Here is a 22,918-nt window from a genome sequence, read left to right on the forward strand (position 1 = left end):
CTTTACCTAACTCTCCACTCTCTGCCCTCCACACACTGCCCTTTGCCATTTACTTGTCAAACCCTTCATGGCTCCCTCAACCAACTACATTCTTTCTGAGGCTCCCCTGTGGGGCTCAGGAACCCAGTTAGGTCCCCCCTTGCCTGCAGAGCTGGCATCCTCCCACCCTTTCTCAAACACCCTCCCTTGTGGAGTGTTCCGTCAGCCTCCTCTCCCCTCTCCTTGGGCGTCCTCTGGGCAGCCGCAGCCGCAGCTGCCCCTATAATAGTAATTTATTTGTACTCCGCCCATCTACTGGGTTTCCCCAACCACTCTGGGCAGCTCCCAACCGAATATTGAAAACAATACAGCATTAAACATTTAAAACTTTCCTAAACAGGGCTGCCTTCAGATGTCTTCTAAAAGTCTGGTAGTTGTTGTTCTCTTTGACATCTGATGGGAGGGTGTTCCACAGGGCAGGTGCCACTACCAAGAAGGCCCTCTGCCTGGTTCCCCGTAGCTTTGCTTCTCGCAGTGAGGGAACTGCCAGAAGGCCTTCGGTGCTGGATCTCAACATCCAGGCAGAACGATGGAGGTGGAGATGCTCCTTCAGGTATATTGGGCCGAGGGCGTTTAGGGCTTTAAAGGTCAGCACCAACACTTTGAACTGTGCTCGGAAACGTCCTGGGAGCCAATGTAGGTCTTTCAGGACCACTGTTATATGGTCTCGGTGGCCGCTCCCAGTCACCAGTCTAGCTGCCGCATTCTGGATTACTTGTAGTTTCCTGGTCACCTTCAAAGGTAGCCCCACATAGAGCACATTGCAGTGGTCTTGTCTGTCCATACTCCATTCCCAACAGCAAGGGCTGGTGGACCAAGCTGGCTGGGCTCCCTCACCCACTTGTCTGCTTATTCTGAGACCACCTCTCAGCTCCTGGCAACCAGCACCCTCTGGCCAGTCCCAGAAGGCACCATTCTCCTGGGGAGCTTGTAGCCAGGGCTGCTGCAACAAACAGTTGTGAAAGCCTTTGGGAGGCAGAGATCTGAGAAGCATCAGAGGAGAGGGGAGGAAAGAGGGACAGAGGCCAGTGTTGCCCAGGGCCTCCCTGACCATCATTCAAGGCAGCCCAGGGTGGCACGGCACACTGGTTAAAAACCACTGCCTTAAGCTCTTCCTCTACTTCTGTCTTTTCCATCTAACACAACAGAGACTTCTGTATTCTCAGGGTGGTGTATTGATTAGAATGCTAGACTGCGACTGGGGAGACAAAGGTTCATTCATATCTCCACTTAGCCATGAATGACCAGTCTCTCTCTCCCTCAGCCTAATGTACCTCACAGGGTTGTTGTGCAGATAAGATGAGGCAGCACAGCCATGCGCAGCGCCTGGAGCTTCTTGAAGTGTAAAATACATGATGTTGTTGGCATCCGTCAGTGCGCCTTCAGGGCCGAAGTCAAACCATAGGAGCATTACAGCAGCTGCTGTGGCTATAGAGACCGATATGGGAGAGACGTCTTTTATTGCAGGTGGGGCAGATAAAGGCGTCCAGTTTTGCTGCTACAAGTACACCATAGTATCTCTTCTCTCTGCACTCCTCCCAGCCGTCATTCCTCCTCTGGTCATTGTTGTGGATACACAGCCTATCTGTCTCCAGGTGCTGCAGTTGTCTGCAAGGGATTCCCACACGGTGGGATTCATGTTGCCAGTCTTTGTGTCATGTTTGCAGACATATTTACTCATAAGGCAGTCTTGGTCTACCAACAGGCCTGGTACCTGAAACCAGCTCCCACAGAGCACGTCCTTGCGGATCCTGACATCTTACCTCCTGTGTACATGACCAAGGCAGTGTAGACACCGCCGAGATAGGAGTCCGAATATGTTGCAATGTAATCTCTGATATATTTTGGGAAGTTGTTTGCCTATGCATTTGGGGCACCTCTTAAGATAAAGTAAAGGTAAAGGGACCCCTGACCATTAGGTCCAGCCGTGACCGACTCTGGGGTTGCGGTGCTCATCTCGCTTTATTGGCCGAGGGAGCCGGCGTACAGCTTCCGGGTCATGTGGCCAGCAGGACTAAGCCGCTTCTGGCGAACCGGAGCAGTGCAGGGAAATGCCGTTTACCTTCCCGCCGGAGTGGTACCTATTGATCTACTTGCACTTTGACGTGCTTTCGAACTGCTAGGTTGGCAGCAGGGACCGAGCAACGGGAGCTCACCCCGTCACGGGGATTCGAACCGCCAACCTTCTGATCGGCACGTCCTAGGCTCTGTGGTTTAACCCACAGCGCCACCCGCGTCCCAACCTCTTAAGATACCATAACCAAATTTGGCAGGATGGTTCCAGAAAGAAAAGAGGTGGTTTCCATCTCTGTTTGGATACAATTGGACACCATTTTGAATCAAGATGGCAGAATGAACTATCAAAGTGCACTGATTTTTTTGGTTTCTTAGAATCCCCAAGCAACGGCAGGTGCAAGGCTGCTAGTAATAAATGAAACACATTTTTAAAAGGCTTACACAAGCACACATGCATGTAAAGCTCCATTCTCGTCCAGTTTCCCCATCCCTGCTCGCGAGCATCCATGTCCCAGGACTGCAATGAGGGAGTGCCATGAATGGAGGAAAGCTGGGACAGAAATGTAATAATGAATACATAGCAGGCCGTCATCTGTTTCCAGGGTCCCTCACTGAGCTCTCCCTGGACTCAGCTCTAAATCCGTGTGGCTGTGCTGAGATTTGCATTACGAGAGTCAAGCTTAGCCAAAATACTTAATTAAGGCAGCGATTTTATACACACCTACCATATCTGGGAACTCAGTGGAACTGAGGACAGGGTTGTAAATAGCAAATTTCTGCGATCTCAAAAATAGCAGGAAATGTTTGTTCTGGTTAAGTCCTACTCAAATGTGTGGGACATACACTGCAATCCTAAACTCCTTTACCCAAAACTATTCCTGCTGAGTTCAGTGGAATGTGTCCATGCCGTAGTGTGTTTAGGATTGCAGCCTTAAAGGTAAAGGTACCCCTGCCCGTACGGGCCAGTCTTGACAGACTCTAGGGTTGTGCGCCCATCTCACTCAAGAGGCCGGGGGGCAGCGCTGTCCGGAGACACTTCCGGGTCACGTGGCTAGCATGACATCGCTGCTCTGGCGAGCCAGAGCCGCACACGGAAACGCCGTTTACCTTCCCGCTAGTAAGCGGTCCCTATTTATCTACTTGCCCCTGGGGGTGCTTTCGAACTGCTAGGTTGGCAGGCGCTGGGGCCGAGCAACGGGAGCACACCCCGCCGCGGGGATTCGAACCACCGACCTTTCGATCGGCAAGTCCTAGGCGCTGAGGCTTTTACCCACAGCGCCACCCGCGTCCCTATTTGCAGCCTTAGTTGCAAATAATGTGCCTCATTGACAGCGGCCCTGAGAGCGGGGAATAAATGCTTTGGCTAAGTAAGAAGGAACACATTTCAATGGGACTTAAACCAGGCATGGAATTTGGTGGAGGGGGGCTCAGTTGGGCCTAAACTACCCTGTTATTTCTATATTGGGGTCTTGATACTTAACCTTTTACAGGACTCTCCATATGTTTTGAACTGTAATTTTCCCCATCCCTGGGCACTGGCCATGTTGGCTGCAGCTGAAGGAAGCTGCAAGCCAGCAACATCTGGAAGGCAACATGTTGGCTACCCCTGGGTAAACAGAAAACAATAGAAATAGTTAGAAAATGAACAATCGGTTTAGACACACACCCAGCCCCATTTACATCAGGCTCTGTTTTTTAAAAATACATTTTTGGGGGGCTGGGTATTTAATGTCAAGTGTTTGGTGGCCTGTGAGAAACTAGAATTGTACATGCCTGGTGTCATCTGTGGGCGCTCAGAATTATTGAGTTAAATTGCACCCCTGACTTAAAGCAGGTTTCTCTGGATTACCCAAACCTCTACTCTAACAGAGAAGACAGCTGTCATTCGTTTTTTGTCATGTGATTGGGAGAGCAATTCAGCCTTGTAACGGATGCTGACATTGTTTTGGGAAGGATCCTTGTCAAATTTTGATTCTGACACGCTTGCCAAACTTCATGTTTCAGCTCTAAAGCAGTGAGGCGAGGCTGAGGACGGGATGCCATATGCCTCTCTTTCGGCACCCCCACCCCAAATAAAAATCTGTGTCATTATGGATATCTCAAGTCTCTTTGTTCTTAAGCACCACACCCTGAGCTCCATATGCATAGTGAGACATATATGGAGCTTTGGCAGGTGGAGGCAAATTCCTATTCCGATAGTTCAGTAGAAGTGGAATCCTACACACAGGATTGGCCAAGGTGCAAACTGGGTCAGGGCGCAAATACTGCGAGTCTCCTTCCTCCTGGGGAAGGGAAAGGTACGTTGCTGGTTTCTAGTGGGGTTTTTTCCGCTGATTCCAACCATCTCTCCAAACGGTCGAATTTCGAGATGTGATTTTATCAGCCAGATGGATATAGCAAGCCGGTTTTCTTAAAAAATAAAATAAAAACAAAAATGTAACATAAAATAAAATGGCTTCTTTCTCTCCCCCACCCCGAAACCCCTCCCCTGCCTCTATCTAGGAATCTCTCAGATGTGTCTGGATGGGGGGAAAGGGGAGGAGGACGTCTGCCCGGGCACTTTTCACATTTCCCGGGGACTCGTTTTTCTCCCCCCTCCACGTGGTCGAGGTCGGTGGCGCAGCGGTTACGCACCAGCCCCTCGGTTTGGGGCCGCCGCCGGCCCGCCTCTGAGTCCCGGAGTCCCCTCCCCGCGCAGACATCCAGCCATCCAGCCACCCGCTCCGCGCTCTCGCTCGCTCTCCTCCCGAAATGTTTTATTTAACATGCTGTACCGGAAGGAGAAGCCATATTCCCCAGCCTTGAGCCGCCGCCGCCGCCGCTGCCGCCACCGTTGCCATCCGGGCTGCCGCGCGCCCCAGCCCCCGGACCTCGGGGGCGGCTGCAGGAGGCTGCGTAGGGGCCGCTGGCAACCCCGCGCGGTGGGGGGCGCCCGGGGACGAAGCCCTGTTGCATGCCGGGGGGCGGCCGTATAAAGAGCCGCGGCTTCGCCAGGGGCCGCCGCAGAACCGGAGCCGCGCGCCCCGCGCCGACGCCGACACCCAATCCAGGCGAGCCAAGCTTGGGGCCGAACGCCCGCCCGCCTGCCTGCCTTCCTGCGGGAGATCGGCTCGAGCGGAGCCGGGATGCGGCTTCTCCAGGCCCGCTGGCGCGGCTGCGGCTGCAGGAGGGAGCGGACATGCCCGTAGCTCTGCAGACAAAAGAGCCGCCTGCGATTGCAGCTGCCCAGCCGGCCCCCCGAGGGGAGGAGGCGGCGGACAAGGGCCTGGCGGCGGCGGCTAGGCGCGCTCCGCGTCCCGGAGAGTAAGAGACGCCTCGTCCGCGCCCGGCAGCAGTGGAAGAGCCGAGAGGAGAAGGAGCGATCGCGGCGCGCTGGCTGCTGGAGCCTCGGCCGCCTCCACCCACCCGGCCCCCGTTCCGCGCTCCTCTGCGGAGCCGCTCGCAGGCCCCGGACGCCCGGAAAGCTTTCCTCTCGCGCTGCCAGCCATGGCCCCCGCGAATCCGGACGCGGGCTGTCCGAGAGGGGTCCGAGAGGGACCTACGGAACGCGCCGCGTCCTAGGGGAGGCAGACCCGCCCCGGGAGGGAGCGGAGCGCGCCGCTCGCCCACCGCGGCCGCCTTTGCGCCTCCGCCTTCGCCCCAGCGCATCCCCTGCGCCTCTGGCCAGGCCCACCCGTCGTACACCCTTCTCACCCCCCTGCCCTTCTCCCAGACCCCCAGCAACAGACCCCCCCCCCCCGTCCCAGGATTAACCCCCTCGCCATCACCCCTCCGGAAGGCCTTTCTTCTCCTCGCCCCCGGCTGCGCCCCTCCGTTCCTTCCCTGCGCCCCATCACCCCGGGTACCCTGCACACACCTGTAAACGCGCATCCTTCCTTTCTCCCAGCGCCGGCGCCTTTTGTGCCCGAGATGTGGGTCCCGAGGCTGGCCCCCAGCTCGCCCCTCTGCGGCCCCCGGTGCTCCCCATTGCCGCTCCTCTCCTCCGCTTCTTCCCCGTCCCCCGATGCGGGGCAGGGGCACAGCTAGGCGCCCTTGGCCCCTTACCCTTCTCGTCCCCCCCCCCTCCTGCCGCCCCCCAAGAAAGCTAAACACTGCCGCCGCCGCCGCCGTCGTCGTTGCTGCTTCTGCTGCTGCCGCCGCCACCGGGGGAGGTAAATGATGTTCAAGTACCGGATCCGCATGTTCTTCAACGAGCTGAAGCTGCTGGTGTTGATGCGGCGGGGCCGCCCGGAGCCCGAGCCGGGAGCCGGGGGAAGCCGCGGGGCGCTGGGCGGCAGCGGCTGCGGCTGGCCCCCCTTCGCCGACTGCTCGGCCCGGCAGGACGATGAGGCCGAATACTACGGCGGCGGAGGCGCCGAGACCCGGCCGCGGAGCCTGGCCCTGGAGGAGAAGGACCCCCGACCCCAACCCCCCGGGCAACAGCCCGGGCAGCAGCCCGCGGCGGGCGGGGCAGGGGGAGCTTTGGACTCGGTGTCGCTTAGCAGCAGCTTGGATAGTGGCATGAGGACCCCGCAGTGCCGGATTTGCTTCCAGGGACCTGAACAGGTCAGTGGGGCAGAAGTGCGGGTGGGGGGGACTGGTGGGGGGGTTGCAGCGGGCTGAGTGTGGGGTGCAGCCGGATATGGGGAAGGCCCCCCTGCCCCTGGCACCATGGCCTAGTGGTGGGGGTGCCCAGGTACCGACCTGGTGGTGGGATGCCAGGGGATCTGGGTACCAGGGAGGAGGGTGAGCAAACCCAGCTGTAGCCCAGGGACTGGGAGCCTGTGGCCTGCCAGATTTTGCTGGACTTCCATCATCCCTTGAGTCCAACAGCATCAGAGAGGCCACAGGTTCCCCACCTCAGGTGTGGCCTGTATTGCTTACCTGGCCTTTAAAAACAGGGGCATGGTTTCAGACGATCTGGGCTCAGATGAAAAACACACACACACACACACACACTTATACTAGGCCAAGATGGGCCAAGGGTGTTGGTTGGCACCTCATCAACAAAGTTCCCAAAGTGTGGACCAGGTTCTTCACTTATGAAGTGGCTGTCAAGGCTGCAGATGATCTGGGTATGAGAGACACTGACCCAATGGAGGAGGATGGTCTGGCCAGTGGGTGGGCCAGACCATTGACTTGTGACTTCGCTTCTAGGATGCCAGGTGATTTGATATATAGGAGCACAGACTGGGGTGTGTGCTGTGAGGTTCATATGGGAGAGACGTAGTGATGCTACAGTAACGTTGGCCAAGTTGGTGGCATTACAGTGGTACCTCGGGTTACAGACGCTTCAGGTTACAGACTCCGCTAACCCAGAAATAGTACCTCAGCTTAATAACTTTGCTTCAGGATGAGAACAGAAATCACGTGGTGGCGGCGGGAGGCCCCATTGGCTAAAGTGGTACCTCAGGTTAAGAACATACCTCCAGAACGAATTAAGTTCTTAACCCGAGGTACCAGTGTACACCCTTTTAGGAAATGTTGTACATCAGGAAGGGCGACCAGATGTTAATGGAGTCCAGCTCCCATCAGCCCCAGATTATTGGAGTTGTAGTGCAACAACATCTGGAGGACCACAGCTGCCCTTCTCTTGTTGTATGCCCAGGTGACTATGGTTCTTGGGTACTGGGTATATGGGGAAATAGCATACATGTAGAGCAAGGTTTCCCAAACTGCTATTTCCAGCTGCTGTTGGACTACAACTCCCATCATCCCCAGCTAGCAGGACCAGTGGTCAAGGATGATGAGAATTGTAGTCCCAAGAACCGCTGGAGACCCAAAGTTTTGGGAAACCCTGATGTACAGGATGCGGAACCTAGGCTCGCTTGAGCTGAGACATGATCGCCTGCCTGTCCTCATGGTCATATAGGTAGCTAGCAGTCTGTGGGAGGGCGTCACCTGTAGATATGGGTTGCATTGGCATTTGGGGACTGGAGAGTGCTTTGAAACTATAAACAAGGCCCCTCCTTGCATGGACCAAAAGGTGTGTGGTGTTTGGGATGCTTAGAAAGGTTGCATTTCTCTAAGCAGGGAGGATCAGAGCTGGAAGCTGCCATCCTTAGCACGCTTACCAAGGAGTAATGCCCTCTGAACATACATAGTGAGATTTGGAGTAAACATGCAGAGGATCTCAACACGAATCCCTTTTACTTGCATGGACGTTTGAATGTGCCCTGCTTTCTTATCTCCAGGAATTTCTCCTCCCTCCTCCCCCAAAACATCTGCCTTAAGGAGTGCAGAGAGATGGTTTTCTACGCTGTAAGACAAAGAAGGAGGCTTCTTCTTTGAATAGTGCAAAGGCGGAGGGGTGGCTGGGGTGGGGGGGGGGGAGAGCTGTTTCAAGAAGACAAGAAGACTGTAATTAGCTGCTGGAACAGTGTATGATGGAGAATTTTGGAATTCCGGCAGACAGCAAGCGGCAGGGGTGTTTCAAAGCTGAACCTGGGAAGAAGACCACACCTCCAGGAATAGTCTGGTTGGCTCGGAGGCATGCCTCCGATTGATCTCTGTTGCCACCTCTTGCAGCAAGGAGGTGTTTTCTATTTCAGACATTTCAGCAATGGTCACACCAGCGGCCTGGGCTGAAGCTTTTTGAAACGCACACAGAGGAGGAGAGCACCGGTTTGCAAAGGGGGACTGACTGTGTGTGCGTCTCTGTGTCTTTCTCCCCCTCCCCCCCCGCCGTTGTGCATGAGAAACCGTACTGTAGACAATGGGAGCATCTTCCTAAGGGTCTCAATGCCCTAGTTAAGAGGAACTAGAATGTAGGAAGTTGACATAGCTTGTAGCATTTTCTGGAGGATAAAAGGAAGGTGGCCATTGTTTACCTTTGAAATCCTTGGGGATGCTGGAAGATGTGTGAGGCAGGGCCCTATCCTGCTTCATCCTTCCCTCATGGGAACTCATTTAAATACAGACAGAAACTGGAGTGAAGATTAATTTTGTGTGTGTGTGGTAGAACCCGTAATTAATCATGTTCTCAGAGATCAGGCAGCCACAGTATTTAATATTGACAATTCCCCCGTGCGGGTTGTCTAAGACAAGGAAGGGTGTATTCAGAATGTGCTCGCACTGCTGCACTTGGAGAAGTTTGGTCTGGGGAGTCTTGTCTCAAGCTCTTGATGCCAGAGCTTGCAGGTAAAAGCCTTTTTTGGCAAGGTGGGGGGGGGGGCAGAGGCAAGCAGCTTTGCGCACAGTAAGGAGAGAACAGTCATGTTGGGGCAGTGGCGTAGCGTGGGTTGTCAGCACCCGGGGCAAGGCAAGTAATTTGCGCCCCCTAACCCGTGGATTTGCGCCCCCTAACCCTAACCCCCAGATGTTGCGGCCGGTGCGGCCGCCCCCCCCTGCACCCCCACGCTACGCCACTGTGTTGGGGGAAGTGTCATGTTTGTGAAGGGCCCTCAAGGAAAACACCATACCAATGGCAACATTGAAGGTTATACTGGGGGAAGTCGGTCACTTTTAGGAATGGTTTAAAAAGGTTGCGGAGCCCAATAGAATGGCACCTTTTCAAAAGTTAACCTGGAATGACCAGCACTCTGTTTCCATGCTTGTGATTGCTGTTCTAGCTCCGAATCACTTTGAAAGAGTTGATTTATGTGCGTGTAAGACTAGTGGGACGCAGGTGGCGCTGTGGGTTAAACCACAGAGTCTAGGACTTGCCAATCAGAAGGTCGGCGGTTCGAATCCCCACGACGGGGTGAGCTCCCATTGCTCGGTCCCTGCTCCTGCCAACCTAGCAGTTCGAAAGCACATCAAAGTGCAAGTAGATAAATAGGTACCCCTCCGGCGGGAAGGTAAACAGCGTTTCCGTGCACTGCTCTGGTTCACCAGAAGCGGTTTGTCATGCTGGCCACATGACCCGGAAGCTGTACGCCAGCTCCCTCGGCCAATAAAGCAAGATGAGTGTCGTAACCCTAGAGTCGGTCACGACTGGACCTAATGTTCAGGGGTCCCTTTACCTTTCCTTTAAGACTAGATGAGGCTGTTGGTTCTTCTTCACCCAGTGCTGTCTCCTCAGACTGGCAGTGGCTGCCCACGATCTCAGGTAGGAGTCTTACCTGTCCCTTGCTCCCTGATCATTTTCAGTGGCGATGACCTGGAGCAAAGTTTGTGCTCATCCACTTAGTATAAAAGGTAAAGGTACCCCTGCCTGTACGGGCCAGTCTTGCCAGACTCTAGGGTTGTGCGCTCATCTCACTCTAGAGGCCGGGAGCCAGCGCTGTCCGTAGACACTTCCGGGTCACGTGGCCAGCGTGACAAGCTGCATCTGGCGAGCCAGCGCAGCACACGGAACGCCATTTACTTTCCCACTGGTAAGCGGTCCCTATTTATCTACTTGCACCGGGGGTGCTTTCGAACTGCTAGGTTGGCAGGCGCTGGGACCGAACGATGGGAGCGCACCCTGCTGCGGGGATTCGAACCGCCGACCATGCGATCGGCAAGTCCTAGGCGCTGAGGTTTTACCAACAGCGCCACCCGCATCCCTATCCACTTAGTGTAGCCCCCTCAAAAATAGGAAAGTTGAAGTGTGCCAAGGAGTTTCTCATCTGTGTTAAGTGCCGTGTGTGTGTGTACAAGAGAGGAAGATGAAGCACCGTAGGCGAAGAGTTTGGTAGTGTGAGCTGGAGAGAGGCAGCTGAACCTTCCATGGATGGATTGTTTATAATTCTCAGCTGAGATGAAGGCACAGGGATAAGTTGGGAGTGTCGGTAGCCCATGCAGAAAATCCATTTTCAGATCCCCCATCTTGCATACCTTTGAAGAAAGGAGTCTCTTGTGCAAAGGATGGGCACTTTGTTTGCTTCCATCATTATACTGAATGATTGTGAACGAAGGAAACCCAGGTGGCTGTGCTGGTGTGTGTGTGTGTGTGTCCGGTGTGGTTGGTTTTATGTTTCTGTGGCTATGCACACGTCTGTTCTAATTTGAAGGGCAGGAAAAATAATTATACATTTCCCTTTGTCTGTACATTCAGATTTGGAAAATACTTGAAGATTTCCACATCTGTGTATGTGCTTCTGAAGAAGCTCCTGCGTTTATCTGTTCTCACTTCCTGCATTAATAGCTGTGTGTGTGTGTGTGTGTGTGTGTGTAGTTGAATTCACATTTCCAAATATATATATGTGTGCATATTTCACACTTAGTGCATTAGTAAAAATGGGCCTGATTTGGGGGTGGAAGAAGAGTCTAGATGTGGAGAATTTCTATGAGTATATGCACATATACAGTCAATTGGCTTTTGTTCTGTATCCATATAATCACACCTCCATGTGGCCATTTATTAGCATGAATGTGCACTTATTGTAAATGATGTGAGTTCCGTTTTCTTTTGCTCTTGGCCTGCCATGACCTGGATGATGTCTCTGCGGCTTAATTTGAGCCAGGATTCGCTGGCATTTAGCCCCTGGGACCTGTTAGTAGTGCCAAGTCTCAGCCCTTTCAAAGTAATGAAATAACACATGGTCAGCTGAAGACATTTTGGTGACTGTAGAGAAGAACCAGGTGGCACCCCGCCCTCCAATAATTAACTTGAGGTGGAACCCAGTTAGCCGCCTTGTGCAGTTCCCTTTGTTTCAGTGGAGCTTGTGCAGGAGAACTTCCCTGTTGGCACGTGACACACTAGCATCTGCTCTGCCTCCCTTACAGCCTCATCCTGTGTCTCTTTTTACTCTCTAGTAAGCCCCACTGTATTCAGTTGGGTTCCCACCCCAGTAAGCATGGGGACGCGGGTGGCGCTGTGGGTAAAACCTCAGTGCCTAGGACTTGCCGATCCCATGGTTGGCGGTTCGAATCCCCGTGGCGGGGTGAGCTCCCGTTGCTTGGTCCCAGCTCCTGACCACCTAGCAATTCGAAAGCACTCTTAAGTGCAAGTAGATAAATAGGGACCGCTTTATAGCGGGAAGGTAAACGGCGTTTCCGTGTGCTGCTCTGGTGCCGGTTCGCCGGAGCAGCTTTGTCACGCTGGCCACGTGACCCGGAAGTGTCTGCGGACAGCGCTGGCTCCCGGCCTCTAGAGTGAGATGAGCGCACAATCCTAGAGTCTGTCAAGACTGGCCCGTACGGGCAGGGGTACCTTTACCTTTACCTTAAGCATGCATAGCATAACAGGCTTCGGACTTGACACTTGTTACTATTGGGGGCTTTCATCCCATTGCGAAAAAGCAGGTGTGGGAGCCTCCAGTTTGGCTTGTCTCCTCCGCACAAGCCCTGTACCAGCTCTTTATTTTAAGCGCATCATCCATGCCAGGGCTAACACATGTGAGATCTAGTTTGGCCCTTAATGGCATTCAGTCTTGCCTCTCCATGCCTTAGGGTGGTGCCTACTGGGGCCGCTTCACATACTGCAGGGGTCAGCAGACTTTTTCAGCAGGGGGCCGGTCCACTGTCCCTCAGACCTTGTGGGGGGGGGGCCGGACTATATTTTGGAAGAAAAAAAAATGGACAAATTCCCATGCCCCACAAATAACCCAGAGATGCATTTTAAATAAAAGCACACATTCTACTCATGTAAAAACATGCTGATTCCTGGACCGTCCGTGGACCGGATTTAGAAGGTGATTGGGCCGGATCCAGCCCCCGGGCCTTAGCTTGCCTACCCATGACATATTGCATTGTTTAGATGCATGTTTGTGTACGTATGCATGCAGCTGCAACAAGCAGGTGTTTTGCAAACATGTATATTGTGGAGGCATGCTAGTCGGACCTGCGATGGGCTGCAGGCTCCCTGCTGAGTGCACACTCAGTGACCGACCTAGGTTTCCCTCTGCATAATGTATGAAAAAGCACTCCGCTTAACAATGAGGATAAATTAAAGGTTGAAAGGCCTGCCCTGAACTATCGAATTGACTGTGATTGGCTCAGGACAGCAGCCTGAAAGGAAAAGTGTTGCTGGCTTCACGGGAGGGCCAGAAGGAGAGTATGTATTCTGAGCAGCAAGTGGCAGGATTGTGGGGAAATTAATTGGAACTTGATGCTTACGAACGAACAAATGAATATTCCTTGCTGCAAAGTTCAGAGGACACAGCCTGGGAATGCTGGGACCTTAGCTAGCTGGGCTGACCTGCAAAGCAAGTGCTTAAGTTTTGTATAAAAGGTGAAGGACCCCTGACAGTTAAGTCCAGTCACAAATGACTCTGAGGTTGCGGCGCTCATCTCGCTTTACTGGCTGAGGGAGCCGACATTTGTCCACAGACAGTTTTTCCGGGTCATGTGGCCAGCATGACTAAGCCGCTTCAGAGCAACATCGTTTACCTTTCCGCTGGAGTGGTACCTATTTATCTACTTGCGCTTTGACATGCTTTCGAACTGCTAGGTTGGCAGGAGCAGGGACCGAGCAACGGGAGCTCACCCCGTTGCGGGGATTCAAACCGCTGACCTTCTGATCGGCAAGTCCTAGGCTCTGTGGTTTAACCCACAGCGCTACCCACGTCCTTAGGTTTTGTATAGCACCTGATTATTTAGGAATATTATGAATGAATTAGGGACTGTTTAGCAACTGCCGCCTGGGGCTGATAGGATCTGGCGTCCAACAAGATTCGGAGTCCACAGGCTCTCCATTCTTGCCCTCAGGCTCGGATTGGGAATCTTCAGGATTTTGCACAACTACCCCACATAGCAAGCCACTCTCGGTCTGCAGGTAAGAGTGTTCTCCGGATAATGAAATAGTTCTGTGCCGTGTTGTGACCTGCCTACTCTCACTTGCCATTGGTTCTTTCACCTGAAAGGACTATACAGTGGTGCCCTGCAAGACGAATGCCTCGCAAGACGGAAAACCCGCTAGACGAAAGGGTTTTCCGTTTTGGAGGTGCTTCGCAGGACGAATTTGCTATGGGCTTGCTTCGCAAGACGAAAATGCCTTGCGATTCCTGGGGTTTTTTTTCCGCTCCCCACCCCCTTTTTCTAAGGCACTAAGATGCTAATAGCCTTTTAGCAGCTAATCCGCTAATCCCTTAAACCTTTAATAGCCGCTAATAGCCGCTAATAGTGCTAATCCGCTAATGGGCTTGCTTCGCAAGACGAAAAAAACGCTAGACGAAGAGACTCATGGAACAGATTCTTTTCGTCTTGCGAGGCACCACTGTAAAATGTTCTCGGTCAGGCAGGCCTTAGTGACAGTAGTTTCCACTGTGCCTACCCAGTTGCAAGATCGAATGTCTGCCACCTTAGAATCATTTAATCATAGAGCTAGAAGGGGTCAGAAGGGTCATCTAGGTCAGCTCCCTGCAATGCCGGAATCTTTTGTCCAAAGTGGGGCTCAGACCCACGGCACTGCGATTAAGAGTCTCCTGCTCTACCGACTGAGCAACTCTGAGCTATTTGACACTATCCTGCAGTAGGTCTGAATGATTTGAACCCATGTCTCCCAGCCTGGCCTTGGGAAGTGTTGTTTTCTTCAGGCCCCTCGCTTTGAGTCGGAAGAGTTTCGGAGAAGAGCGACAAGAACGATTAGAGGAACAAACAATTTCCCTCGTGAGGAAAGATTAAATGTGAATATGTTGTGTCTGAGAGAGGGTGCGTAAGAGCATTTTCTACAGATAGATCAAAAGGGGCAAGAAAGCTGTGAGTACAAGATATAACACACCCCAAAACGGATAGCAAATAGATTTAGATCATAAATCCGGCCCTCTAAGCATGCCTGACTGGATTATGGGTTTAGGCTAGAAATCAGAACCATGAATCGCTGCAAACCATGATGGCAACAAGGAACATCATTGGGTCTGTTTATTTATTTATTGCACTTGTATTCTGCACTTTTGCAGAAAGGTCTAGGCAACATATAAGCATGTAGACCAAGACCACATCCTTGTTGTGGTGGCTACCCCAAGTGTGGGGAATCTGTGGTTGTCGGTCATGCTTGCTGGGGATGATGGGTGTTGTAGTTCAGGGACAAAGATTGCCCACACCTGGGCTACCCGTTGCCAACATAGAGTCGACTGTCATTTTCCTCCTAACTCATCAGCCTCACATATTAACAGAGATTCCAGCTGGGCCTTGGAAGTCTGGATTTAGTGTCTGGTGTTTTCTTCTGTAGCGCGTATAGAAGAGAAAAGTCTTTCTGGAATGCAACAAAAAGCCAAGTTTCAGGACTCATGGGCTCTGCTTTTTGGAAGTACGGATGGGTTGAAACAATTTTTTGGATGTTTGGGTGCAAGAATCGAATCTTCAGAGTGCCCAAGCGGTTAGGTGGGAGATGTCAGCAAGCTTTTTACTGCTGCCATTTTGCAGAGCCAATTAGACACTGAGCAACTTAATGCCCACAGATACTTCTCGATAGTGGTAATTAGTGTATGGAATTCACTGTCACATGACAAGCAAACCATGATCTGTAGCCGGGGCTTGTTGCAGTGAAAGAAACCACAAGCACTAGTTTGGACACATAGCTGTCAACTTTTCCCTTTTCTTATGAGGAATCCTATTCAGTATAAGGGAATTTCCCTAAAAAAAAAAAAAAAAAGGGAAAGGTTGACAGCTATGGTTTGGACAGGACACTTAGTCAAGGACTGTGATTTGTTTCCTCCGTGCACTCAAGGGAAGGAGCAAAGTTGCCCAGGTTGCCGTCTTAAATCATGACCTTTTGCTTTACTGTGATGCACAAATTATTGATAAGGAATATTAAGGTGCTTCCACCGCAGACTGAAGGCTGAAATGGAAGTAACCTACTATGCTGGTAATTCGGGGCCTCTTTAATAGGTGGGATCCCAGTTTCGGAATGCTCTCCCTAAGGAAACTCGCCTGGTGCATGCATTGCTATCTTTGCAGCATCAAGTTAAGACTTGTCGGTTGTTGTCCAGGCCTTTTACAATCTGCCTTTAAGTCCCTTTGGTGTGGTTGGTGGTTTTAGTACCTGGTGGCTTTTTTTAGTTTTGCGCTGTGCATCGTATGTTGTGTTGCTGCTGCTGCTGTTGGTTTTTTAATGTGGTTGCTTCTCATGTTTATTGTGCTTTTATGGAAGTATGGCTTTATGGTTACGTTTTTATTCTGATTTTTTTTTGGGAGGGGTCTATATACAACGTCTAGGGGATTTGTTTTATAACGAATAAATAAAAAATGTGAAAGCTCACACGATGCTATGCATTCCTTACCTTTTCAAACACTGTTGAAATATTTAAATGTTTACGTTATCCAACTCACACAGGTTTGCACCCACCATTGCATCCTCCCAATTGCTTTGCAGTTTTTAAAATTAATATTATTTCATGCAGGCTATTCAAATAACTTTTTTCTGCTGTTGAGGCTTGTTGGCGGAGGGTAGGACTTGGATCTAGGCATTTTGGCCCAGCCGGCGATGTCCAGAGCAGCTGTGTGGCCAAAGGGAGGCCTTTCCCTCCGTTCATCAGCTTCCATAGGCTACAGTCCCCAGAAGCTTTGCGGGGAGTGGCGTCCAGCGGAGGAATGAGTCATTGGTGAGGCACAATGCACACTGAAATGTCACTTTAATTGTAGGCTTGACTTACCATCCCAGCTTCGGGGCAGCGGGCAAAACGTTTTCCATCCCACGCAGAGCTGTCCCTGTGGGAGGTTTGGCTAGCCAATCAGCAGGCAAGGCTAAAGCGGAATCAGTGTACATTCTGGCTGCCTGGGTTCCAGCTTGGAAAAAGGAGGCCATGCCTTTGAGCATGTGCAGAGTGCCATGTAACCAGCACCCGCATTTCTGGGATGCCGGCAGTGGAGTAGAGCAGTATTAGAAACTGTTTTGTTGTTTAGTCGTGTCCGACTCTTCATGACCCCCTGGACCAGAGCACGCCAGGCACTCCTGTCTTCCACTGCCTCCCGCAGTTTGGTCAAATTCATGTTCTTAGCTTCGAGAACACTGTCCAACCATCTCGTCCTCTGTCGTCCCCGTCTCCTTGTGTCTTCCATCTTTCCCAACATCAGGGTCTTTTCCAGGGAGTCTTCTCTTCTCATGAGGTGGCCAAAGTATTGGAGCCTCAGCTTCAGGATCTGTCCTTCCAGTGAGCATTCAGGGCTGATTTCCTTCAGCATGGCTAGGTTTGATCTTCTTGCAGTCCATAGGACTCTCAAGAGTCTCCTCCAGCACCATAATTCAAAAGCATCAATTCTTCGGCGATCAGCCTTCTTTATGGTCCAGCTCTCACTTCCATACATCACTACTGGGAAAACCATAGCTTTTACTATACGCACCTTTGTTGGCAAGGTGATGTCTCTACTTTTTAAGATGATGAAAGATTAGCCCTTGAAGAATCCAGACGAGGGTTTTAAGGCTCTCTCTGTCCCATTGTTCTGATGTCACTTGCTGCTTTGCATTGCCAGAGCCCACAATTTCATTGCTTATGGGGAAGACCTATGCATTCACCTTTTCCTCCCGTAGCAAATCTGGCTGAACTTGTTCTGGAAGCTGGCAGTGCTGAGCAACTGAGTTAGGGGACGCCCGGAGGCAAGTGTTAATTGAGGGAATATTAATAATGATGAAATGAATACATATTAATGTCCCACTGCCACTCCAAAGGCTTTTGCCCAACCTGGAGTTGAATGTATTAAATTTTATTTTTATTTTTAATAATTCATGTCCCACATTCCTTTCATCAGGAAGCGGCTCACAATATTTTTTCCAAAAAAATTTAAAATCAATAAAACATTGTGCAACAATAAATACAAAATCTTTTTCCTGCATTCAAGCCCAAGAAGTGCTTACAAAAGGATCAATGGACCAATGCTCCTATTTCCATAGTTTCGTTGTGAACCTGAGTACCCCAGTGTCTCAGGGTAAATACTGATAATATTTGCAATGTTAATTCTCCTTCCTCTTCCTCTTCCTGTATATTAATTATATCACTAATGCCTGCAAATGATTAGCTCAAATTCTGCATTGGTGTACTTGGTATTTGTGTATTTGGGGAAAGGATGTAGCTCAGTGGTACAAGGTTCTGGGTCCAAGCTTCTGTGGACCCAGGGAAGAATTACCGGTACCCATGTCTGAAACCCTGGAGAGCGCAGCTGATCAGTGTAGGCAGTACTTAACGTGATGGCAGCTTCCCATGTCTCTAGCCATCTTGGGATGAGAGGTGGCTCTTTCAGCCAGGAAATGGATTTTTATAGCCAGATGGTGGCATAGAAATAAGGGGTCGCAAAGGGGCAGCAGCAGGGAAAATAAAAACCCATTCCCAGGGAGGGTTGAAACCCAGTCAACCCACAAGCCAGTGGAATATTTGGATTTTAGGCCAAGTAGTCAAGTGTCAGGGATGCAGGTGGTCATGAGGGTTAAACCACAGAGCCTAGGGCTTGCTGATCAGAAGGTCGGCAGTTCAAATCCCCACGACGGGGTGAGCTCCCGTTGCTCAGTCCCTGCTCCTGCCAACCTAGCAGTTCAAAAGCACATCAAAGTGCAAGTAGATAAATAGGTACCACTCCGGCGGGAAGGTAAACGGCGTTGCGCTGCTCTAGTTTGCCAGAAGTGGCTTAGTCATGCTGGCCACATGACCCGGAAGCTGTACGCCAATAAAGCGAGATGAGCGCCGCAACCCCAGAGTCATCCGCGACTGGACCTTTACCTTGCCTAGTCAAGTGACACTCTGGAAGCTTAAATCCAAATCTTCTGTTCTATTTTCTTTTAGTCCAGTGGCTGGTAATTCCAGACCCTCCAAGTGTCCCTATTTTCCAGGGGTGCCTCTGATTTAGAGAAGCCGTCCCGGTTTCTGATTTGATCATGGAATGTCCCACTTTTCCTTAGGATGTCCTTATTTCCATTGGAGAAATGTTGGAGGGTATGGAGTTATCTGCCCCCAAGCCGTCTGAAGATAATATTGTATAGGGAAGCTTTTCAATGTTTTATTATGTTTTTATATATGTTGGAAGCTGCCCAGAGTGGCTGGGGCAACCCAGTAAAACGGGTAGGGTATAAATAGTAAAATTATCATTGTGGAATGGGACGTCCCTATTTTCATCGGAGAGATGTTGGAGAGTATGTCATTCCGTTTGCAGATCGAAAGACAATTGGGGGTGGACCTGGTGGGCAAAAAGTCAACATTGCCTTAAGAACAGGGCTCCCAAAACTTCTTGGCCTTTCGTCTCTGGAGAACCAAAATGGCCGACCCACATCTTCTACTGTTGCTTGGAGGACATAACTACAACCTCTGCGTGAGGGCTTGCTTTACTACCGTTTAACATGTATTTAGTGCCAACAGTTTGCCAGAAGTTGTACAGAACATTGAAGTGACAGTTCTTTGCCTGAGGGACTGACAGCCTTAAAGTTGTATGCGTACTGCTACTCAAAGTCTTGGTGAGGCCTTGCTGTTGAGTGGTCCAAAAACGGTGGTCTGATTCTGCGCTGTCACTATGGTGTAGTTGCTGTTGAAAAAGCACACGACAGGGGGAGAGGGAACCTTCAGCATCTGGGGCTAACCTGCCCCACAGCCCCACATTATTGCTGTGATGCGGTTGTCGCCTGTGTCACAGCTTGTATCAGTACGATGGGGTGTGGGCAGTGTTAGAAACTCAGATATATAAGGTAGGCACTAAATGGCTCCTTAAACCAAAGGTAAAGGTAAAGGGACCCCTGGCTTTTAGGTCCAGTCGTGACCGATTCTGGGGTTGCAGCGCTCATCTCGCTTTATTGGCCAAGGGAACCATACAGCTTCCGGGTCATGTGGCCAGCAGGACTAAGCCGCTTCTGGCGAACCAGAGCAGCACACGGAAACACCGTTTACCTTCCCGCCAGAGCGGTACCTATTTATCTACTTGAACTTTGACGTGCTTTCGAACTGCTAGGTTGGCAGGAGCTGGGACCGAGCAACGGGAGCTCACCCAATCGCAGGGATTTGAACCGCAGACCTTCTGATCAGCAAGCCCTAGGTTTTGTGGTTTAACCCACAGCGCCACCCGCGTCTCCCAAATTGAATGTCTAGCTACCATTTTGGGGCAAGGCAGCTCTAAGGTCTCATTTTTCAAATGATGGATGCGATTATCAGTTAAACACCTGGCTGGTACAGATGACAACCTTTGAGCTAGGTCAAGAACTTTGAGAACTTAAAGAAGAAAAGTCAATTTATCCAGGGACCGTCCGTATATCTATTGGCCTATTCCGACTTCTTTTTCTTAATGGTGACACAGTCGGACCATTCATAACATAAGAATATTCTTCACAACTGTGAGCAGGGCAGTGAGGTGGGGTGCGTGAAGACAAGCTACGACCATTAACTAGAATGTTGTTCACTGCTCCTGCTCAGGCTGCACAGAAAAAGCATTTTGGTACCAGAAATTAATTCTGAATGTGCAGATAAAATATAACAGATAGAATTCTACCAGGTGGGGCATTAGTGTGTGAAAACAGTCAAGATCCAATGATCCCCATACTGGAGCCCAGCATATTCACTTGGTCGCAAGTGGTCAATAGCTCGGTGCAAAATGTGGCTGGCGCCTGGCTAATTTCAGACACCGGCCACATTTAATGGGGCGCCAGCATGCACATCCACCAGTGATTTGTGTGCAGTGCTAGCACACTGGCATTTAAGCCCCACTGCTAGTGACATGTGAACAGGGTGCTGCTCTTTGGACACCCAGTGCAAGTCACCTTTCACACAGAAATCCACTCCTGTCTAGCTATTTCAGCAGCCTAATGTAGGTGGCATTGGTTGTCTTGTTGTTGCTGTTGTGAAACAGTTGAGAGATGGAAACCCTTGCAGATCTACTGCAAATTGTCGGTCGATCCTGATCAACTTTCTCACACCCCACACACCCAAAGCACATTGCTTGCTTAAAGAATGCCACAGAACTCAGTGCCATCCTAGGGAGGATGGTGTTTATTTGTTCTGCAGTTACACCATTCAAGTGGAAAACTGGCTTGCATCGACGAGAGTCAACAGAAGCTTTGCAGACAATAGACTCATTGCAGGGAATGAGTCATTTTGCTGGGCGCAGAATTCAGCATCCTGAGAACTTATTTTTTAAATGTCCCTGGGTCTTAAAGCTGTGCCTTGGAAGTCTGGGTGCAGAGTAAATTTTTTTTTATTTACTGTATTTAATTAATTAATGGCCTTGGCAGTGCTGTGTGCACGTGTGTGTGTGTGTTTGTGCAACTCCAAGTGAAATTTCAGAAGCCAGAAGAGGAACCGGGCAGGATTTCAAGCAGCCAGGGCTTGTGGGCCACAGATAACTTTTTGATCCTCCTCTTCTCTGCAAGAGAAGCAAAACGAAAGGAAGGAAAATGGGCATTCCTGTGCCTCTGAATCCATACTTGCCAATTTCCCCTCCTGTCATGACTGACACCCTGCCCAGTGCCCAAACTGCTCTGGAGTTCCTGCTGTTGGCAGTGTGGTTGTTGTAACATCTGGAGAGAGCTTAGTAGCATGGGGAAATGGCATCTTGTTGGGCCCGTTAATTCATGGTGTTGATGAGTTTTGAACTGGGACTGAGCACAGCAAAGCTACCTTAGATCTTGCATGTGGCTCAGGTTCCCGAACCCTCTTTAGTTATGCAGGAAGCATGCAACTTTTATGCCTGAGATTGGCAGAAGTTATGAGCCCTCCTGGTTGGCCAGACAGGGCTGGCATTTACCGTATTTTTCACTCTATAGGACGCACCCGACCATAGGACGCACCTTGTTTTAGAGGGGGAGAACAAGAAAAAAAAAATTCTCCCCCTCTCTGCTTGGTGCCCCTTCAGCGAAGCGGCAGGAGAAACGGAGGGGGAGAATTTTTTTTCTTGTTCTCCCCCTCTAAAACAAGGTGCGTTCAAGGTGCGTTCACCCAAAGCGTTCCCACTGCGCTCTGGAGGCTTCAGGCAGCTACCTTGGAAGCCTGGAGAGCGAGAGGAGTCGGTGCGCACCGACCCCTCTCGCTCTCCAGGCTTCAGCGAAAGCAACGCGAAGCCTCCGGAGCGCAGAGGGAGCGCTCTCTCTGCGCTTTGGAGGCTTCGCGTTGCTATCGCTGAAGCCAAGGAGCCTGCATTCGCTCCATAGGACGCACACACATTTCCCCTTAATTTTTGGAGGGGGAAAAGTGCGTCCTATAGAGCGAAAAATACGATAGTTGGTGCAAGCTGCATAGCTGCCAAGATCCAGCACCTCAAAAGGGCGCACTAATACCAATCCATGTCTAGCTGCCATCAAGACACCACAAACACCAGAATTGGCAAGAGGATCCATTGGTGGGTCTTTGGAAGCTCTTTGGAAGCAGCTAGGCATGCCAGCGAGTGATGGTGGTGTTGTAAAAAATAAAAACGGGGTTCACTTTTGCAGCCCAGCTCCCCAAAGGACTCTGAGTCCCCTGGTCAGAGGACAATGGCTGGAGGCAGGAACCAGTAGAAGGAAAGCAAGGAATATATTAATTTTCCTGTTGCAACAGAGACCCCCACCCCCACCCTTTGCGAGGAGGTGAGGACCCAGAACAAAGGTGTTCAGGAACCTTCAAAAACCAGCCCCTTAGCCAAGACCACTCAAAAAGCATCATACATGTTTCACAGAAAGAAGAGGTCTACAACAGAAATTTGAGAGTGTGGCTTGTCTCCTGTTTGTCAAGGTAATGCTTGCTGACTGAAAATTACCTGGCCATTCCTTTGAGATGGTAAATGCCTTAGTTCTTGAATCCAGGTCACAGACCTACCCGATTCATACACAAAATATGCCTCGAGGACAGGAATTGAAGGATTTGTAAACAGAAGAATGACCGGGAAAGGTTTCCCCAAGAGATTTCCTTCTGCAGAGAGAATATTTAAGAGTCGTTTGGAGAGCCAAGATAGCATTTGGGATTGTTCTGTGTGCTAAAATAAAGTGCGATTTTCTCAGGGAATATTTCCTAAATTCTGAAGGGTTGTTTTTCTGCTATGTGTCTGCACCCTAAAACTTTATAACAGTGGCAGGGAGCAGTCTCTGCTTGCTGGCCTGTCCTTTCTTTCTTGGCCTGATCCTAGCCACCCTATTGCCCAG

At 50.9% G+C, this 22,918-nt stretch overlaps 2 protein-coding genes and 1 long non-coding RNA gene across 3 annotated transcripts in view; 1 reads left to right on the forward strand and 2 right to left on the reverse strand.

The window, feature by feature from the left end:
* LOC310671749 overlaps positions 1-22,918 on the reverse strand; it is a 180,354-nt gene that overhangs the window by 96,426 nt on the left and 61,010 nt on the right. The gene's annotated exons all lie outside the window — the stretch shown is intronic.
* LOC310671592 (uncharacterized protein) lies at positions 3,382-6,312 on the reverse strand. Its single transcript, XM_083427908.1, has 2 exons — positions 4,830-6,312; positions 3,382-3,661 (listed from the first exon to the last, which is right to left on the reverse strand). The coding sequence occupies exons 1-2, from the start codon at positions 5,923-5,925 to the stop codon at positions 3,540-3,542; spliced, it is 1,218 nt and encodes a 405-aa protein (XP_083284034.1). The 5' UTR covers positions 5,926-6,312; the 3' UTR covers positions 3,382-3,539.
* Positions 6,185-22,918, forward strand: part of MARCHF9 (membrane associated ring-CH-type finger 9) — a 52,926-nt gene continuing 36,192 nt past the window's right edge. Inside the window, exon 1 of the mRNA XM_083427889.1 lies at positions 6,185-6,600. Within this exon, the coding sequence (XP_083284015.1) occupies positions 6,211-6,600 (390 nt within the window). The 5' untranslated portion in view covers positions 6,185-6,210. The remainder of the gene's footprint in view (positions 6,601-22,918) is intronic.

This window comes from Podarcis tiliguerta (assembly GCF_965153285.1).
Source record: "Podarcis tiliguerta genome assembly, chromosome: 2".
Taxonomy (NCBI): Eukaryota; Metazoa; Chordata; class Lepidosauria; order Squamata; family Lacertidae; genus Podarcis; species Podarcis tiliguerta.

Bases quoted from the DNA above. Each gene is read 5' to 3' on its own strand.
- LOC310671592 (XM_083427908.1), bottom strand. From the start codon at position 5,925: ATGCGCGTTTACAGGTGTGTGCAGGGTACCCGGGGTGATGGGGCGCAG. The intron at 3,662-4,829 runs GTACAGCATGTT...CTGTTTACCCAG, and splicing joins GAATATGGCTTCTCCTTCCG to GGGTAGCCAACATGTTGCCT.